General features: G+C 43.7%; 1 protein-coding gene across 3 annotated transcripts in view; it reads right to left on the bottom strand.

Annotated features, from left to right (window-relative positions):
* LOC133539096 (gastrula zinc finger protein XlCGF57.1-like) overlaps positions 1-19,909 on the bottom strand; it is a 55,481-nt gene that overhangs the window by 33,263 nt on the left and 2,309 nt on the right. Inside the window, exons 1-5 of one of the 3 annotated variants that reach the window (XM_061881155.1) lie at positions 18,059-18,075; positions 17,427-17,498; positions 17,296-17,360; positions 14,583-14,765; positions 9,363-11,859 (exon numbers count right to left, since the gene is read on the bottom strand). In XM_061881155.1, the coding sequence (XP_061737139.1) occupies positions 10,193-11,859; positions 14,583-14,745 (1,830 nt within the window). In that variant the 5' untranslated portion in view covers positions 14,746-14,765; positions 17,296-17,360; positions 17,427-17,498; positions 18,059-18,075 and the 3' untranslated portion in view covers positions 9,363-10,192. Of the gene's footprint in view, positions 1-9,362; positions 11,860-14,582; positions 14,766-17,295; positions 17,361-17,426; positions 17,499-18,058; positions 18,284-19,909 lie in introns of those variants that run through there. The other 2 variants (XM_061881154.1, XM_061881156.1) reach the window with 2 other exon arrangements.

The raw sequence follows: 19,909 nt of genomic DNA, 5'->3' as shown, positions 1-19,909 counted from the left end.
CGAAGTGGCTGGGGAGAGGGAAGTCTGGGTTTCCCTGCTTAGGCTGTTGCCCCCGCGACCCGACCTCGGATAAGCGGAAGATGATGGATGGATGGATGTGGTTTACTTTTCATATTATGAATAAATCCCTTTAATTCCTGTCGGTTTGCTATCACACTTCTGGCAACAATGAAGATGGCGTTGGATTGTGGTCACATGACTCCTTTTCGTCTACTACTCTCTGTAGCTCACCTTGCACCTGTTCCCAAGATCATTCTTTTACATTTAAAATCGTTGCTGTTGCTTTGACGATTATTTTGATCTTCTCAGTCTTATTTCTTGCCTGTTCTGTACAATTTATTACATAAGCCAGGAACACAACTAGTTTGTCCAGGGAAATTATTGTATTTGTTGTTGTTTATCACTTGAACTGTTCTCACTTTCGTCTTGCTCTCCACTTTCTTGTTGTCTTACTTTAACTGCCTCTCTGTATATTCAATATTTCTTTCAACTCTGATTTTCTGTACTTCTGTTGTCTGTTTCCTTGTGACGCTGCTGTGTGATTCCCCCACAGTTACAACACTTGATCTGTTCATGACTTCCACATTGTCCATGATCATAGTTACAACAGTTACAACAGTTGATCTGTTCATTTTCTCCAAATTGTCCATACTCCTGCTCCCCTCCACACCGTCCACGTCTCATCTTAGTATGACACACACTACTATGTGCCCATAGCGTCTGCACTTGAAACGTCGTAGTGGGGGTGGAACATAAGTTCTAACGTAAAAGCTTAAAACCTTATCATGATTCTTTCCAGGAGGACTTCCTGGACAAACTGCACTAGCACAGATTCACTCTCCGTCTTTTCTCCGTTTCTAAATGCCTTCATCATTGTGACAGTTCTCCCTTTTTATTTCTCTTTTCAAATCTTCTAAATGTTCTCCTCTTGGGATTCCTGTCATGACTCCTCTTGCCCCCTTTCTTTCTCCCACTTATATTCTTTCATTTATTATCTTATTGCACAGCTTTTGCAATCGCATTACTTTCTTCTTTTGCTCTCCATTTTTACATTTGATCAAAAGCACTTTGGCCATCTCCACCTCTCCAATGTCCTTCTTTAATCCCTTAACCAGTGTCATCAAACTAATATCCTTCATGTCTTCAATTGATATATAATCTTGCAATTGTCTACCCCACACTGTGTTATGTGCATTAAAGTCACAGATATATGGATAGATGGATAGATAGATAGATAGATAGATAGATAGATAGATAGATAGATAGATAGATAGATAGATAGATAGATAGATAGATAGATAGATAGATAGATAGATAGATAGATAGATAGAGAGATAGATGGATGGATGGATGGATGGATGGATGGATGGATGGATGGATGGATGGATGGATGGATGGATAGATAGATAGATAGACAGACGGACAGACAGACAGACAGACAGACAGATAGATGGGGTGGTATAGCTCGGTTGGTAGAGCGGCTGTGTCAGCAACTTGAGGGTTGCAGGTTCGATTCCCGCTTCCGCCATCCTAGTCACTGCCGTTGTGTCCTTGGGCAAGACACTTTACCCACCTGCTCCCAGTGCCACCCACACTGGTTTAAATGTAACTTAGATATTGGGTTTCACTATGTAAAGCGCTTTGAGTCACTAGAGAAAAGCGCTATATAAATATAATTGACTTCACTTCACAATAGATAGATGGATGGATGAATGGATAGATAGATAGATAGATAGATAGATAGATAGATAGATAGATAGATAGATAGATAGATAGATAGACGGACAGACAGATAGACAGACAGATAGATGGGGTGGTAAAGCTCGGTTGGTAGAGCGGCTGTGTCAGCAACTTGAGGGTTGCAGGTTCGATTCCCGCTTCCGCCATCCTTTAAATGGAACTTAGATATTGGGTTTCACTATGTAAAGCGCTTTGAGTCACGAGAGAAAAGCGCTATATAAATATAATTGACTTCACTTCACAATAGATAGATGGATGGATGGATGGATGGATGGATGGATAGATAGATAGATAGATAGATAGATAGATAGATAGATAGATAGACAGACAGACAGACAGACAGATAGATGGGGTGGTAAAGCTCGGTTGGTAGAGCGGCTGTGTTAGCAACTTGAGGGTTGCAGGTTCGATTCCCGCTTCCGCCATCCTTTAAATGGAACTTAGATATTGGGTTTCACTATGTAAAGCGCTTTGAGTCACTAGAGAAAAGCGCTATATAAACATAATTGACTTCACTTCACAATAGATTGATAGATAGACGGACAGACAGTTAGATAGATAGATAGATAGAGAACACCCCAATAAATATTTCAACCTGTTTTAAGTCGGGGTCCACGTAAATCAATTCATGGTGCCTCGTAGGGGTGCAACGGATCAAAAAAACTCACGGATAGGATAATTTTTTTCGGATCAGCAAAAAAAAAAAAAAAAAAAAGACAAGACAAATAAACTGAAGTTTTGCCGTTTTGTTTTGTAACACTTTTAAATTATTAAATTAAAAAATATAAAATCTAGTTCAAGTGCACAAGGCATAACATCTTCTTTTTGACATAATTAATGAAAAACAGTGCCACATTTCCTCCACTGCTTGTGTCAGTACCTGCACAAGGTGACTCTTGTAGAGGGGGCGTGTCTTCTCATCTCCCACCCTTGCACTTATGGTCACATAGTTCCCCTGGACCTCCACCCTTGCACTTATGGTCACATAGTTCCCCTGGACCTCCACCCTTGCACTTATGGTCACATAGTTCCCCTGGACCTCCACCCTTGCACTTATGGTCACATAGTTCCCCTGGACCTCCACCCTTGCACTTATGGTCACATAGTTCCCCTGGACCTCCACCCTTGCACTTATGGTCACATAGTTCCCCTGGACCTCCACCCTTGCACTTATGGTCACATAGTTCCCCTGGACCTCCACCCTTGCACTTATGGTCACATAGTTCCCCTGGACCTCCACCCTTGCACTTATGGTCACATAGTTCCCCTGGACCTCCACCCTTGCACTTATGGTCACATAGTTCCCCTGGACCTCCACCCTTGCACTTATGGTCACATAGTTCCCCTGGACCTCCACCCTTGCACTTATGGTCACATAGTTCCCCTGGACCTCCACCCTTGCACTTATGGTCACATAGTTCTCCTGGACCTCCACCCTTGCACTTATGGTCACATAGTTCTCCTGGACCTCCACCCTTGCACTTATGGTCACATAGTTCCTCTGGACCTCCACCCTTGCACTTATGGTCACATAGTTCCCCTGGACCTCCACCCTTGCACTTATGGTCACATAGTTCCCCTGGACCTCCACCCTTGCACTTATGGTCACATAGTTCCCCTGGACCTCCACCCTTGCACTTATGGTCACATAGTTCCCCTGGACCTCCACCCTTGCACTTATGGTCACATAGTTCCCCTGGACCTCCACCCTTGCACTTATGGTCACATAGTTCCCCTGGACCTCCACCCTTGCACTTATGGTCACATAGTTCCCCTGGACCTCCACCCTTGCACTTATGGTCACATAGTTCCCCTGGACCTCCACCCTTGCACTTATGGTCACATAGTTCCCCTGGACCTCCACCCTTGCACTTATGGTCACATAGTTCTCCTGGACCTCCACCCTTGCACTTATGGTCACATAGTTCTCCTGGACCTCCACCCTTGCACTTATGGTCACATAGTTCCTCTGGACCTCCACCCTTGCACTTATGGTCACATAGTTCCCCTGGACCTCCACCCTTGCACTTATGGTCACATAGTTCCCCTGGACCTCCACCCTTGCACTTATGGTCACATAGTTCCCCTGGACCTCCACCCTTGCACTTATGGTCACATAGTTCCCCTGGACCTCCACCCTTGCACTTATGGTCACATAGTTCCCCTGGACCTCCACCCTTGCACTTATGGTCACATAGTTCCCCTGGACCTCCACCCTTGCACTTATGGTCACATAGTTCCCCTGGACCTCCACCCTTGCACTTATGGTCACATAGTTCCCCTGGACCTCCACCCTTGCACTTATGGTCACATAGTTCCCCTGGACCTCCACCCTTGCACTTATGGTCACATAGTTCCCCTGGACCTCCACCCTTGCACTTATGGTCACATAGTTCGTCTGGACCTCCACCCTTGCACTTATGGTCACATAGTTCGTCTGGACCTCCACCCTTGCACTTATGGTCACATAGTTCGTCTGGACCTCCACCCTTGCACTTATGGTCACATAGTTCGTCTGGACCTCCACCCTTGCACTTATGGTCACATAGTTCGTCTGGACCTCCACCCTTGCACTTATGGTCACATAGTTCGTCTGGACCTCCACCCTTGCACTTATGGTCACATAGTTCGTCTGGACCTCCACCCTTGCACTTATGGTCACATAGTTCGTCTGGACCTCCACCCTTGCACTTATGGTCACATAGTTCGTCTGGACCTCCACCCTTGCACTTATGGTCACATAGTTCGTCTGGACCTCCACCCTTGCACTTATGGTCACATAGTTCCCCTGGACCTCCACCCTTGCACTTATGGTCACATAGTTCCCCTGGACCTCCACCCTTGCACTTATGGTCACATAGTTCCCCTGGACCTCCACCCTTGCACTTATGGTCACATAGTTCCCCTGGACCTCCACCCTTGCACTTATGGTCACATAGTTCGTCTGGACCTCCACCCTTGCACTTATGGTCACATAGTTCCCCTGGACCTCCACCCTTGCACTTATGGTCACATAGTTCCCCTGGACCTCCACCCTTGCACTTATGGTCACATAGTTCGTCTGGACCTCCACCCTTGCACTTATGGTCACATAGTTCGTCTGGACCTCCACCCTTGCACTTATGGTCACATAGTTCGTCTGGACCTCCACCCTTGCACTTATGGTCACATAGTTCCCCTGGACCTCCACCCTTGCACTTATGGTCACATAGTTCCCCAGGACCTCCACCCTTGCACTTATGGTCACATAGTTCCCCTGGACCTCCACCCTTGCACTTATGGTCACATAGTTCCCCTGGACCTCCACCCTTGTACTTATGGTCACATAGATCCCCTGGACCTCCACCCTTGCACTTATGGTCACATAGTTCCCCTGGACCTCCACCCTTGCACTTATGGTCACATAGTTCCCCTGGACCTCCACCCTTGCACTTATGGTCACATAGTTCCCCTGGACCTCCACCCTTGCATTTATGGTCACATAGTTCGCCTGGACCTCCACCCTTGCACTTATGGTCACATAGTTCCCCTGGACCTCCACCCTTGCACTTATGGTCACATAGTTCCTCTGGACCTCCACCCTTGCACTTATGGTCACATAGTTCCCCTGGACCTCCACCCTTGCACTTATGGTCACATAGTTCCCCTGGACCTCCACCCTTGCACTTATGGTCACATAGATCCCCTGGACCTCCACCCTTGCACTTATGGTCACATAGTTCCCCTGGACCTCCACCCTTGCACTTATGGTCACATAGTTCCCCTGGACCTCCACCCTTGCACTTATGGTCACATAGTTCCCCTGGACCTCCACCTTTGCACTTATGGTCACATAGTTCCCCTGGACCTCCACCCTTGCACTTATGGTCACATAGGTCCCCTGGACCTCCACCCTTGCACTTATGGTCACATAGTTCCCCTGGACCTCCACCCTTGCACTTATGGTCACATAGTTCCCCTGGACCTCCACCCTTGCACTTATGGTCACATAGTTCCCCTGGACCTCCACCCTTGCACTTATGGTCACATAGTTCCCCTGGACCTCCACCCTTGCACTTATGGTCACATAGTTCCCCTGGACCTCCACCCTTGCACTTATGGTCACATAGTTCCCCTGGACCTCCACCCTTGCTTGCACTTATGGTCACATAGTTCCCCTGGACCTCCACCTTTGCACTTATGGTCACATAGTTCCCTTGGACCTCCACCCTTGCACTTATGGTCACATAGGTCCCCTGGACCTCCATCCTTGCACTTATGGTCACATAGTTCCCCTGGACCTCCACCCTTGCACTTATGGTCACATAGTTCGTCTGGACCTCCACCCTTGCACTTATGGTCACATAGTTCCCCTGGACCTCCACCCTTGCACTTATGGTCACATAGTTCCCCTGGACCTCCACCCTTGCACTTATGGTCACATAGTTCCCCTGGACCTCCACCCTTGCACTTATGGTCACATAGTTCCCCTGGACCTCCACCCTTGCACTTATGGTCACATAGTTCCCCTGGACCTCCACCCTTGCACTTATGGTCACATAGTTCCCCTGGACCTCCACCCTTGCACTTATGGTCACATAGTTCCCCTGGACCTCCACCCTTGCACTTATGGTCACATAGTTCTCCTGGACCTCCACCCTTGCACTTATGGTCACATAGTTCCCCTGGACCTCCACCCTTGCACTTATGGTCACATAGTTCCCCTGGACCTCCACCCTTGCACTTATGGTCACATAGTTCCCCTGGACCTCCACCCTTGCACTTATGGTCACATAGTTCCCCTGGACCTCCACCCTTGCACTTATGGTCACATAGTTCCCCTGGACCTCCACCCTTGCACTTATGGTCACATAGTTCCCCTGGACCTCCACCCTTGCACTTATGGTCACATAGTTCCCCTGGACCTCCACCCTTGCACTTATGGTCACATAGTTCCTCTGGACCTCCACCCTTGCACTTATGGTCACATAGTTCCCCTGGACCTCCACCCTTGCACTTATGGTCACATAGTTCCCCTGGACCTCCACCCTTGCACTTATGGTCACATAGATCCCCTGGACCTCCACCCTTGCACTTATGGTCACATAGTTCCCCTGGACCTCCACCCTTGCACTTATGGTCACATAGTTCCCCTGGACCTCCACCCTTGCTTGCACTTATGGTCACATAGTTCCCCTGGACCTCCACCCTTGCACTTATGGTCACATAGTTCCCCTGGACCTCCACCCTTGCACTTATGGTCACATAGTTCCCCTGGACCTCCACCCTTGCACTTATGGTCACATAGTTCCCCTGGACCTCCACCCTTGCACTTATGGTCACATAGTTCCCCTGGACCTCCACCCTTGCACTTATGGTCACATAGTTCCCCCTGGACCTCCACCCTTGCACTTATGGTCACATAGTTCCCCTGGACCTCCACCCTTGCACTTATGGTCACATAGTTCCCCAGGACCTCCACCCTTGCATTTATGGTCACATAGTTCCCCTGGACCTCCACCCTTGCACTTATGGTCACATAGTTCCCCTGGACCTCCACCCTTGCACTTATGGTCACATAGATCCCCTGGACCTCCACCCTTGCACTTATGGTCACATAGATCCCCTGGACCTCCACCCTTGCACTTATGGTCACATAGTTCCCCTGGACCTCCACCATTGCACTTATGGTCACATAGTTCCCCTGGACCTCCACCCTTGCACTTATGGTCACATAGTTCCCCTGGACCTCCACCCTTGCACTTATGGTCACATAGTTCCCCTGGACCTCCACCCTTGCACTTATGGTCACATAGTTCCCCTGGACCTCCACCCTTGCACTTATGGTCACATAGTTCCCCTGGACCTCCACCCTTGCACTTATGGTCACATAGTTCCCCTGGACCTCCACCCTTGCACTTATGGTCACATAGTTAACCTGGACCTCCACCCTTGCACTTATGGTCACATAGTTCCCCTGGACCTCCACCCTTGCACTTATGGTCACATAGTTCCCCTGGACCTCCACCCTTGCACTTATGGTCACATAGTTCCCCTGGACCTCCACCCTTGCACTTATGGTCACATAGTTCCCCTGGACCTCCACCCTTGCACTTATGGTCACATAGTTCCCCTGGACCTCCACCCTTGCACTTATGGTCACATAGTTCCCCTGGACCTCCACCCTTGCACTTATGGTCACATAGTTCCCCTGGACCTCCACCCTTGCACTTATGGTCACATAGTTCCCCTGGACCTCCACCCTTGCACTTATGGTCACATAGTTCCCCTGGACCTCCACCCTTGCACTTATGGTCACATAGTTCCCCTGGACCTCCACCCTTGCACTTATGGTCACATAGTTCCCCTGGACCTCCACCCTTGCACTTATGGTCACATAGTTTCCCTGGACCTCCACCCTTGCACTTATGGTCACATAGTTCCCCTGGACCTCCACCCTTCTGTCGGGATAGTTCGTCCACAACTTTTTTCTTCTCTTACTCATAAAAATCTGGCACAATCTTATCGTTGAAGTTGGTGCGCGACGGGATGTCGTAATGTGGCTGAAACACCTTCAGCATGTGTTTAAAATCCTGGTTTTGCACGATGGAGTCTACACCTACAACCACACCCATTAAATGGCACGGGGCGTTCAAATTCCTCCGTTACTCCGCCCGCCATTACCACGCTGTGCCAACAACTTTTTTTTTTTTTTTTTCATAAATCAGACCACGGATCACGTGTGTGCCGAACCGAAAATATTGATACGAACGGATCACGGATCAATGTTGATCCGTTGCACCACTAGTGCCTCGCTGTGCATTGTTTACAAAACGTGCACTACTTAATATGTCCGTGTCGTTCAGTACACCTCCGAACCGAACTGAAACCCCCGTACCGAATCGGTTCAAAACAAATACACGTACCTTTACACTCCTACTTGAAGGTGTGCTGGAAAATGCGGAACGGAGCGTAGGGAGCAACAGAAGAGTGGAATGTATTATTTAAATCGGTGCGTTTGAAAATACGGACCGACATTCTTTTAAAAAACTGGACCTGGATCTGCATTTTCCCATGCCTTGCCGATACGCATTTTTTGACAAATATCGGCGGCCGATTCTGATCCAAATATCGGATCGGGATAACCCTACACATTTTAAAAATACTTTCATTTAAAATATTCTAGTTACTACATATTTTTAAATTCTTTACTATTTCTTCTTTATTATTATTTTGTCTGGAACAAAAAAAATACTAATAATTTATAAGTTTTCATTCTTTCTAAGTCTAAAGAGTTAATTTAAGAAAAAAGAAGATGGAATTGACCACTTAAATAAATAAATAAATAAATGGGTTGTACTTGTATAGCGCTTTTCTACCTTCAAGGTACTCAAAGCGCTTTGACACTACTTCCACATTCACACACTGATGGAGGGAGCTGCCATGCAAGGCGCCAACCAGCACCCGAAATATTTTTTAGGATGTTGTTTTGCAATTGAAGACAACACTTGTTGGTTCTGTGATAGGGAAAGTATGCAAAGTAAATCTCTGTGGGATGATGTACAATATTGGCTTTTGCCTGACAATCCTAACTTTGACTGATATTGATGTTGTTTTGGGGGTGTTAAGAAAATAAAAAAATGTTTAAAACACAATACAGGATTTATTTGATGTATCCACAAATGTTAAATTTGTAAAAACAAAGCCATTCTTTCACAAAAGAAAAAAATCTGCCATTTTATCTCACTTTTAAATTCCATAAAGATCTGGGGACATACATATAAAACAATCACAACATAATCATCATATTACAAAAGATAGTAATAAAGATAATTAATAAATGGATTATAGAGACCAAACGAATGATTCATAAAATCACACAATTTAAATGTGTATAAAAGACAACTGTTCAAATGATGTATAAAGTAAATAATAATATGCTTCCTGAAGAGGTTGAAGCAGTACATTTGTATATCATATAAAGGTGATAATCTATGGGATTATTAACAATTACAAATACAAATATGTAATACTTCAATATTTCATATGAATAAATCTAAAATTGTATGAATATATATATATATATGTGGGTGTGTGTGTGTTTACATACACAAAATGTTTATTGCATGTAAAATAAGTATTGTACTGTTTACTCTCACCTTTTTACTCAAATTGTTCTCACCATTTTTTGATAAAAGAACACAATGTTACATACTAATGCATGTATTTGACTGAAAAAAGCACTAATATAGAATATCTAATCTATAAATGTAGAAGCACATTAAAAAGATTGTTAGACAAACAACAATATCACACATGTTATATGTGCTGATGTTGTTAGAAAGTCAAAATGAAAGTCTGGACAGTTTATTTCAAATCCTGCAGTTTGATTTGCTGCTGCTGTTCTCATCAGCACACTTGTGTTTCTTACACTGCTACTTAGAAGACAATCTTTCACCACACACACTGCAACTCAACACTTTCTCTCAGGGTGTGTTCCCATGTGTCTTACAAAGTTTGACCGGTCACAAAAGCTTCTGTTGCAGATTGAACATGTGAATGGTTTCTCACCAGTGTGTGTTCTCTTGTGCACTTTCAAACTCTGACTTTCTGTAAAACCTTTACAACATATTGAACAGATAAAAGGTTTTTCACCAGTGTGTGTTCTCATGTGTACTACAAGATTTGATCGTTCACAAAAGCTTCTGTTGCAGATTGAACAGGAATGGGATTTTTCACCAGTGTGTGTTCTAGCGTGTCTTTTCAAACACTGACTTTGTGTAAAACCTTTACCACAGATTGAACAGGAAAAAGGTTTTTCACCAGTGTGTGTTCTCATGTGCACTTTCAAATGTTGACTTAGTGCAAAACCTTTACCACAGGTTGAACAGGAAAAAGGTTTTTCACCAGTGTGTGTTCTCATGTGTACTTTCAAACATAGACTTTGTGTAAAACCTTTACCACAGATTGAACAAGATAAAGATTTTTCTCCAGTGTGTGTTCTCATGTGTACTTTCAAACATTGACTTTGTGTAGAACTTTTACCACAGATTGAACAAGAAAAAGGTTTTTCACCAGTGTGTGTTCTCATGTGTACTTTCAAATTGTTACTTTGTGCAAAACCTTTACCACAGATTGAACAGACAAAAGGTTTTTCACCATTGTGTGTTCTCATGTGTACTTTCAAATCATGACTTAAAACAAAACCTTTACCACATTCTGAGCAAGAAAAAGTTTTTTCTCCGGTATGTGTTCTCATGTGTACTTTCAAACATTGACTTTGTGTAGAACCTTTACCACAGATTGAACAAGAAAAAGGTTTTTCTCCAGTGTGTGTTCTCATGTGTACTTTCAAATTGTTACTTTGTGCAAAACCTTTACCACAGATTGAACAGACAAAAGGTTTTTCACCTGTGTGTGTTCTCATGTGTACTTTCAAATCATGACTTAGAACGAAACCTTTACCACATTCTGAACAAGAAAAAGGTTTTTCTCCAGTGTGTGTTCTCATGTGTACTTTCAAATTTGAACGAAGTACAAAACGTTTACCACATTCTGAGCAAGAAAAAGGTTTTTCTCCAGTGTGTGTTCTAATGTGTGCTTTCAGATGACTACGGTATTTAAATGTTTTGTGACAGGTAGGACATGTGAAGTGAGTGTTGTCAGTGTGACATGTTGCATCATCATCATCAGTGTGAGGAGAGTGTGAGATTGTGTCCTCACTATCTGATAGTGGAGCTAAGAGCTTGTCTGCTTGTGATCCTCCACAGTGGTCTCCATCAGCTTCTGTTGTCATGTGTTGTGTTGAGCTGCTGCCTGGAGGCTCCCCCCCTCCCCTCTCCTCACTTTCACCTTTCACCTCATCATCTTCACTCTTCACAGGGACACCAGTCACTGGGAACTCCAGCAGTCCTTCATGATGATCTCCCTCCTGACTGATGCCGTGTTCCTCCTCTTCTTCTTTAATGTGGGGGGTCAGTGAGTCTTCCTCTTCCTTTTTACAGGGAAGGGTCTGTGTCAAAGAGGAAAAAGAGATGCCAGAGGGTCCGTGGCGTCTGGTATTCCTCTTTGATGGATCCTCCTTCACCATCCTGAAGCTACACTCCTGTTTTTCAGGCAGAAGTTGTTCTCCACAGACTTCTGCAGGACACAAAATGACAAATATGTTTGAGAAATGTCCAGATTTGCTCAGTCACATGAGGCATTCAGTACGTTTCCATGTACTTAAAAAAAAACAAGGTCTTATATGAATTGGCCTGAAAACCAACAGACTGCTCTTTACAACATTTAAGACGGCGCGCACAATTGCTCTCCTCTTCAGTGTTATTTTTTATTGTTTTTCTACTTCTTTCTTACCTGTGCTTTCACTATCGGTTCTGTGTACACTCAGTACACCCGCTAGACACTTTTGGATATCGGCGTCCAATACCAGATATTAGTATTCCGGAGACTTTCACTACACGCACAACATCCCAGAAGACATAGCGAGATCGCCGGGCTCTCCGTGGATTGTTATGGGGTCTAGGAGGCAGCGCAGTGGGAGAAGGGAGAGGAATCAGAAAGGAGGCTGTAGGGCCGGTGTTATGCTACGGCTAAAGAAACAACCACACAAGCCACCACTACCGAGCCTGTTTCTCTGCAATGCCAGATCCTTGGTGCATAAAACGGACGACCTGGAATTACAACTGGCTGGAAATCGCTATGTTCGTGACTGCTGTGTTCTGGTCATCACTGAAATGTGGCTTCACCCGAGGATTCCCGATGCTAGCCTGAAAGTAGCAGGCCGCACTTTGCTCCGCTGGGACAGGACTGTGAACTCCGGTAAGAGCAGAGGAGGGGGTATCTGTGTTTAATTGCATAACTGCTGTAACAACGGGACAATCATAGACCAACACTGTTCCCCAGACCTCAAGTACATGTCTGTAAGATACCAGCCAGAGAGGGTTAACTGTAGTGATCATCACAGCTGCTTACATCCCACCCGACGCCAACGTGAACACAGCGCTCTCTCTCCTGCTGAACACCGTAAATTAGGGGTCTCAAACATGCGGCCCGCAGGCCAATTGCGCCCCGCGAGAGGTTATTTTGTGTCCCGCACTTTGATATAACAAGTTAATGTTGGTGCGGCCCAGCGTCATACTTGCCAACGTTCCCAATTTTTCTGAGATTCCCCTGAATTTCATGGCATTTATTCTCTCGAAATCCTTGCCGATTTTTAGCCAATCTACAATATTCAGGGAGTGCCTTTAGCGCCCTCTACATCCTGTACTGACAGCGTGCAAGCCCAGTTACATGTTGCCTCTGACTGTGCAGCACGCACGTATGTCAATGCAAGACATATTTGATCAACAGCTACACAGGTCACTGTGTGGCTGTAAAAAATTTTTAACACTGTTACAAATACGTGCCAGACTGTGAACCCACACCAAACAAGAATGACAAACAACATAAACACAAGAGACCAAATACACAGAATCCCATGCAGCCCTGACTCTTCAAAGCTACAATATACACACCCCCGCTATCACCAACCCCCCGCGGCCCCACCCTCCCTACTTGCGTCGGTTGAGGTGGCATATATTGTAGCCCGGGAGAAATAGGGCTGCAAGGTGTTCTGGGTATTTGTTCTCTTGTGTTTAAGATGTGTTAGAGTGCGGATGTTCTCCCAAAATGTGTTTGTCATTCTTGTTTGGTGTGGGTTCACAGAGTTGCGCATATTTGTAACAGTGTTAAAGTCGTTTATACGGCCACCCTCAGTGTGACATGTATGGCTGTTGAGCAAGTATGTCTTGCAGCCGCTAACGTTGTTCTGCACAAATCTCTCTCAACATTATTCTGAGCTGTAGCTTTGGTTGTGAGATGTGAAAAATTTGCGCGATGACAATTTGTAGGGTAGTAGTCCTCATATTGAAGGTGCACGACTACCTGGGGGTACGTGAAGGTATGTCAAGGGACAAGTAGTATTTATTAAAAATGTGCTGTAAAATAGCAGCGATTCATAATTACTCAATAAATTACTTTATTGAATAATACTTCAACAAAAAATGAATGTAAGTTCACAAACTGTGAAAAGAAATGCAACAATGCAATATTCAGTGTTGACAGCTAGATTTTTGGAGGACATGCTCCATAAATATTGATGTTAAAGATTTCTTTTTTTGTGAAGAAATGTTTAGAAGGAAGTTGATGAATCCAGATGGATCTCTATTACAATCCCCAAAGAGGGCACTTTAAGTTGATGATTACTTCTATGTGGAGACATCTTTATTTATTATTGAATTACTTGTTTATTTTAAAACAAGTTTTTTAGCTATTTTTATATCTTTTTTTCCAAATAGTTCAAGAAAGACCACTACAAATGAGCAATATTTTGCACTGTTATACAATTTAATAAATCAGAAACTGATGACATAGTGCTGTATTTTACTTCTTTATCTCTTTTTTTCCCAACCAAATATGCTTTGCTCTGATTAGGGGGTACTTGAATTACAAAAAATGTTGACAGGGGGTACATCAGTGAAAAAAGGTTGAGAACCACCGTTGTAGAGGACGTTAAAGGCAGTGCAGTCACGGCAGCCCTTAATAATGTCGGCCAAAATAAATAAAAGTGAGCTTTTGTCAAACCAAATATTGTGTGTTTTTTTTTTCATAAACAATAACCTATCTGGATTCGATGAGAATCGTTCCGATAAGAGGATTCGATAATGGCATCAAAATCGGTAATTTCTTACCAAACATCATGCCTATTTATGAGCATGCAGTGATGAAGCCTACTTGGATGAGAGGACAAAGGTCTTGTAAGAGAAAGTGAAGAGTCCAGTTGTGATGGATTGAATGGCCTGAGAATAAAATGATGTGCTTACTTGGACTGTGATGAAGCTGTGAGGACTCAGGTGGTTTGTCTTCATCCTCTTCAGTCTTCACAGAGACAACAGTCAGTGGAAACTTGCTGACATCAGCCTCCTCCTGCCCTAGAAGACACTCTCCCTCCTGACTCATCCACACTTCCTCCTCTTCCTCTTTCATGTGGGGGGGCTGCTGGACGTCTGTTTGGTAAATAGGTCAATAAGATAAAGAGAGAATAGAAATAGTTTTGTACTGAGACTGTACACACAATGACATTATTAGTCTTCTTCCGTGTGTTGTGTTAAAAGTGTGTAGCAAAACAACCAATAAAAACACGGGAAATACCTCCCTTTTTCCTAAAATTAATTCAAAAGTGGTACAGTGAGTACAAAAACAGACTTGGAAATGTGATGGGTGGAAATTTAAAACCTTTTTATAAGTACGAGACAGCATTGATTGAGGCATTCTTAACTTTACACTCACTGATGTCCATCCATCCATTTTCTAGGTGTGTAAATATTTTATTTTGTATATGGTCTATGACATCTACAATTTAACTGTTAAATTAACCCCGATCTTGTAATGACATAGTCATTACCATAACTTCAATATCTTGAAAAAAAAAAAAATCTTAGTTCCAAAATCAATTAAAAAACATTCATGGTATGTTTTTGTCATCATGCAAAGTACTTTTTTTGTGGTCATTTTGTTGGCTGGGCCAAAAGGAACTTTTACCAAAAACATGTTTTACAATGTGGTGTTTTATTGAGTATCTCCGTCAACAATTCCTCTTTAGGAATTGGAGACCATCTAGGACCCGCTGAAGGAAAGTCAGTCACCTTTGTGTTCTTTTAATAAATCAAGTGTTGACTACTTTGGTTATTGAACATAAATGTTTACTTTCACCTATTGATGCATGTAGGTCAGAATCAGGAAGTGAAATTATAATTTTAATTAGATTTGATTCCAGTATAAAATGTATTTAGTGAGTGTGTGAGTTTTGTGTAAACATGTTGATACAGGTTTACATCTTCTTGGTGACTGGAACACAGATATGTCCTGAAAGGATGCACCCATTTTTAAAACCTTCACTAAGCTGTGCCACCAACATTGTCTCACTTAGCTCATTAAGCAAACGACCCGTCACACCGCGGTGAGGGATGTCTTGTCTTAGTTTTTTCTGTCTTGTGATTTGCATGTTTTAGTTTGAAAAGTAACTCTCCTCTCATTTCAGGTCACTTGCCTTTCCTTTTGTGTCATCAGTCTGGCGTCATCCCTGTTCCCTGATTGTTTCCACCTGTTACCTATTACCCTCATGTGTTTTATAAGCCTTCTCCTCCTTTTGTTCTGTGCCAGATTGTTTCATTTACTCGTGCTCTCTAGCGTCCATGTCCATGCCTTACCTTACCTGGCCTCGTGCTTATGTTCCTTGATCCTGAATCCCTTTGTTACTATTTTGAGTTTTCCTTTCTTCCTCCTAAGCAGAGTGATTTTGGATATTTCATTCATTCAGCCGAAGTGGTAAGTTATCAGTTGTTTTTTTTCATTCTTTCCTCAAATTTTTGAGTGACATTTTTTGTTAAAACTATTAGATTAGATAGTGTAGAATTTTTCATAGCTGTTGTTTTTTCCTCCTGTTGGAGCGCTTTTTTGTTAATACTTTTTATATCATTCACGGCGCCAAATGTAGTTTGTCTGTGCTTTTGAGTTTTTCTCCGTTCTGAGTTATTTTCGGTTGTTCCTTTTTTTGAAACCTTTTTTGCCGATTAGTTTTTGTGGTTATTATAGATATTGTTATTCCTTGACTTTGGATGTGAAAGGAAGTTATCAAAATAAAAGCCTGTTAAAATTCCCTACTCTGCATCTGAGTCCTATCCTTTTTACCAAGCCTTGACACTACCAGGGTGAGTGAGTCCCTTTAAACCCTCATAGACTTCGTTGTTACTTCTGACCAGTCTAAGAACACCACAAGTGTGCGGCTTAAATGATCATTCCATGATTTTCTGTACCTATAAAGAACATAGAACCGATGATGGCGGCCACACAAAGAGCAAAGCTACAATCCTCAAGACCTACACCAGGAAGGCTTTTAATGACAAACAGCCAAATTAAGACTCACCTTGGTGCTTGCAAGTACACGTGTTTGCGTCAATTCATAACCTCAGAAAAGTAAATAACTTCACAGTCAAAGTGGGTGACGATATATTAACAAACAAAAATGTGATTACCTATCTTGGCTGCATCCTACAGGCTAATCTCTCCAGTGAAAAAAAGACTACTAAAGATAGTTTAAAGGCCTACTGAAATGAGATTTTCTTATTTAAACGGGGATAGCAAGTCCATTATATATGTCATACTTGATCATTTCGCGATATTGCCCTATTTTTGCTGAAAGGATTTAGTACAGAACATCGATGATAAAGTTTGCAACTTTTGGTGCTGATAAAAGCCTTGCCTGTACCGGAAGTCGCAGACGATGACGTCACAAGGTTAGGGCTCCTCACATCCTCACATTGTTTATAATGTGAGCCTCCAGCAGCAAGAGCTATTCGGACCGAGAAAACGACCATTTCCCCATTAATTTGAGCGAGGATGAAAGATTAAAAAAAAAAAAAAGGCTATTGCATTGGGATGGATTCAGATGTTTTTAGAAACATTTACTAGGATAATTCTGGGAAATCCCCTATCTTTCTATTGTGGTGCTAGTGTTTTAGTGAGATTAAATAGTACCTGATAGTCGGAGGGGTGTGTCCACGGGTGTCTAGAGGCCAGTCTCTGAGGGAAGTCGACGTCAGCTGCATGGACAGCGCAAGCTCAGCTGATCTCCGTTAAGAGGCAACTTTTTACCACAATTTACTCACCGTAAACTGCCGGTTGACATGTAGTCGTGATCCATGTTCGCTTGACCGTTCTGATCCATAGTAAAGCTTCACCTCCGGGAATTTTAAACAAGGCATCACCGTGTTTGTGTGGCTAAATTTTAAACAAGGCATCACCGTGTGTTTGTGTGGCCAAAGGCTAAAGCTTCCCACCTCCATCTTTCTACTTTGACTTCTCCATTATTAATTGAACAAATTGCAAAAGATTCAGCAACACAGATGTCCAGAATACTGTTTAATTGCGCGATGAAAAGAAACGGCTTTTAGCTGCAAATGGTGCTGCGCTAATATTTCCTGACAGTCCGTTACGTCACGAGCACGCGTCATCATTCCGCGATGTTTTCAACAAGAAACGCCGCGGGAAATTTAAAATGGCAATTTAGTAAACTAAACCGGCCGTTTTGGCATGTGTTGCAATGTTAATATTTCATCATTGATATATAAACTATCAGACTGCGTGGTGGCTAGTAGTGGCTTTCAGTAGGTCTTTAAGAATCAACCGACAAATTCTGTTCTTACTAGTTTTGTCCCGATACCAATATTTTGGTACAGGGCCCCCGGATGAACATGTGTCACAAACGTTGTATTAGATGATATGTGGATGTTGTGCTTACTTGGACTGTGATGAAGCTGTGAGGACTCAGGTGTTTTGTCTTCATGCGCTTCAGTCTTCACAAAGACAACGGTCAGTGGAAACCTGCTGAGATCAGCCTCCTCCTGCCCTACAGGACACTCTCCCTCCTCTTCCTCTTTCAAAAAGGGGGGCTGTGGATGTGTGAAACTGTCCCCCTGCAGATGAGGGAGACATTCTTCTTGGTGTTCCATCAGCTGATGGATGTCTACAGGACACAAACAAAACGCATTTTAACTACTACAGGACTGTCTCGGAATATTAGAATATTGTGATAAAGTCCTTTATTTTCTGTAATGCAACTAAAAACATGAAAATGTCATACATTCTGGATTCATTACCCACCAACTGAAATATTGCAAGCCTTTTATTATTTTAATATTGCTGATAATGGCATACAACTTAAGAAAACTCAAAAATCCTATCTCAAAAAACTAAAATATTTCCTCAGACCAAGTAAAAAAAAAAGATTAATAAGAGCAAAGCAAAATCAAACATTTGAAAATTTCAATTAATGGACTCAGTACTTGGTTGGGAATCCTTGTGCACGGATTACTGCATCAATGCGGCGTGGCATGGAGGCAATCAGCCTGGGGCATAGCTGATAAATGGTTGTACTTGTCTAGCACTTTTCTACCCATTTTTAAGGAGCCCAAAGCGCTTTGACACTATTTTCCACATTCGCCCATTCACACATACTTTCACACACTGATGGAGGGAGCCGCCATGCAAGGCGCTAACCAGGACCCATCAAGGGCAAGGGTGAAGTGTCTTGCTCAAGGACACAACGAACGTGACTAGGATGGTAGAAGGTGGGGATTGAACCAGTAACCCTCTGATTGCTGGCACGGCCACTCTCCCAACTTCGCCACGGCCTCAGCTGAGGTGTTATGGATGCCCAGGATGCTTCAATAGCGGCCTTTAGCTCATTTGTATTATTGGGTCTGGTGTCTTTCAGCTTATTCTTCACAATACCCCATAAATTCTCTATGGGGTTCAGGTCAGAGGAGCTGGCAGGCCAATCGAGGACAGTTATGCCATGGTCAGTACACCAGTTACTGGTGGTTTTGGCACTGTGGGCAGGTGCCAGATCATGCTGGCAAATTAAATCATCATATAGCTTTTGCACACATAAATAACTTGTCAAACCTGCCAGCAATCAGGCTAGTTTTACAGCGTCAGTTACCATAGTACCTGACTCTTACTTTGTCTTACCTCTCTTGTTTTTGGAGGTAAAACTCTCGAGCTTTACATACTCAGGACTTAGCACTTAACCTGCTCTCTGGAATATTCCCCCGGTGTCTGTGTGAGTTTTGTGTAAAATGTTGATACACATTGTTACAAACACCAACCTCTCATAAACATTGTGTGTCTGACAATGTCTCATTCTTATCACAATGTAAAACAATCAGTGCATCATTCTCACATGACAATTCATCTTCCTATAGACCAGGGGTCTCAAACTCAATTTGCCTGGGAGTCACTGGATGCAGACACTGGGTGAGGCTGGGCCGCGAGAAAATATTACTTAAAAATTCTAACATGGACGTTTAATGGATTCACCTTCTTTGAATGGCTTACCCACCCTAGCAACATACTACTCAAATCTCCCCATTTTTACAGGACACAGGGTGCCATCTCCGGGTTGGGGAGGAGACCCTGCCCCAAGTGGAGGAGTTCAAGTACCTAGGAGTCTTGTTCACGAGTGAGGGAAGAGTGGATCGTGAGATCGACAGGCGGATCGGTGCGGCGTCTTCAGTAATGCGGACGTTGTACCGATCCGTTGTGGTGAAGAAGGAGCTGAGCCGGAAGGCAAAGCTCTCAATTTACCGGT

This window comes from Nerophis ophidion, linkage group LG20 (assembly GCF_033978795.1).
Source record: "Nerophis ophidion isolate RoL-2023_Sa linkage group LG20, RoL_Noph_v1.0, whole genome shotgun sequence".
Lineage (NCBI taxonomy): Eukaryota > Metazoa > Chordata > Actinopteri > Syngnathiformes > Syngnathidae > Nerophis > Nerophis ophidion.
Note: the sequence above shows the minus strand (reverse complement) of the source record. Positions and strands in the feature narration are given on the sequence as shown.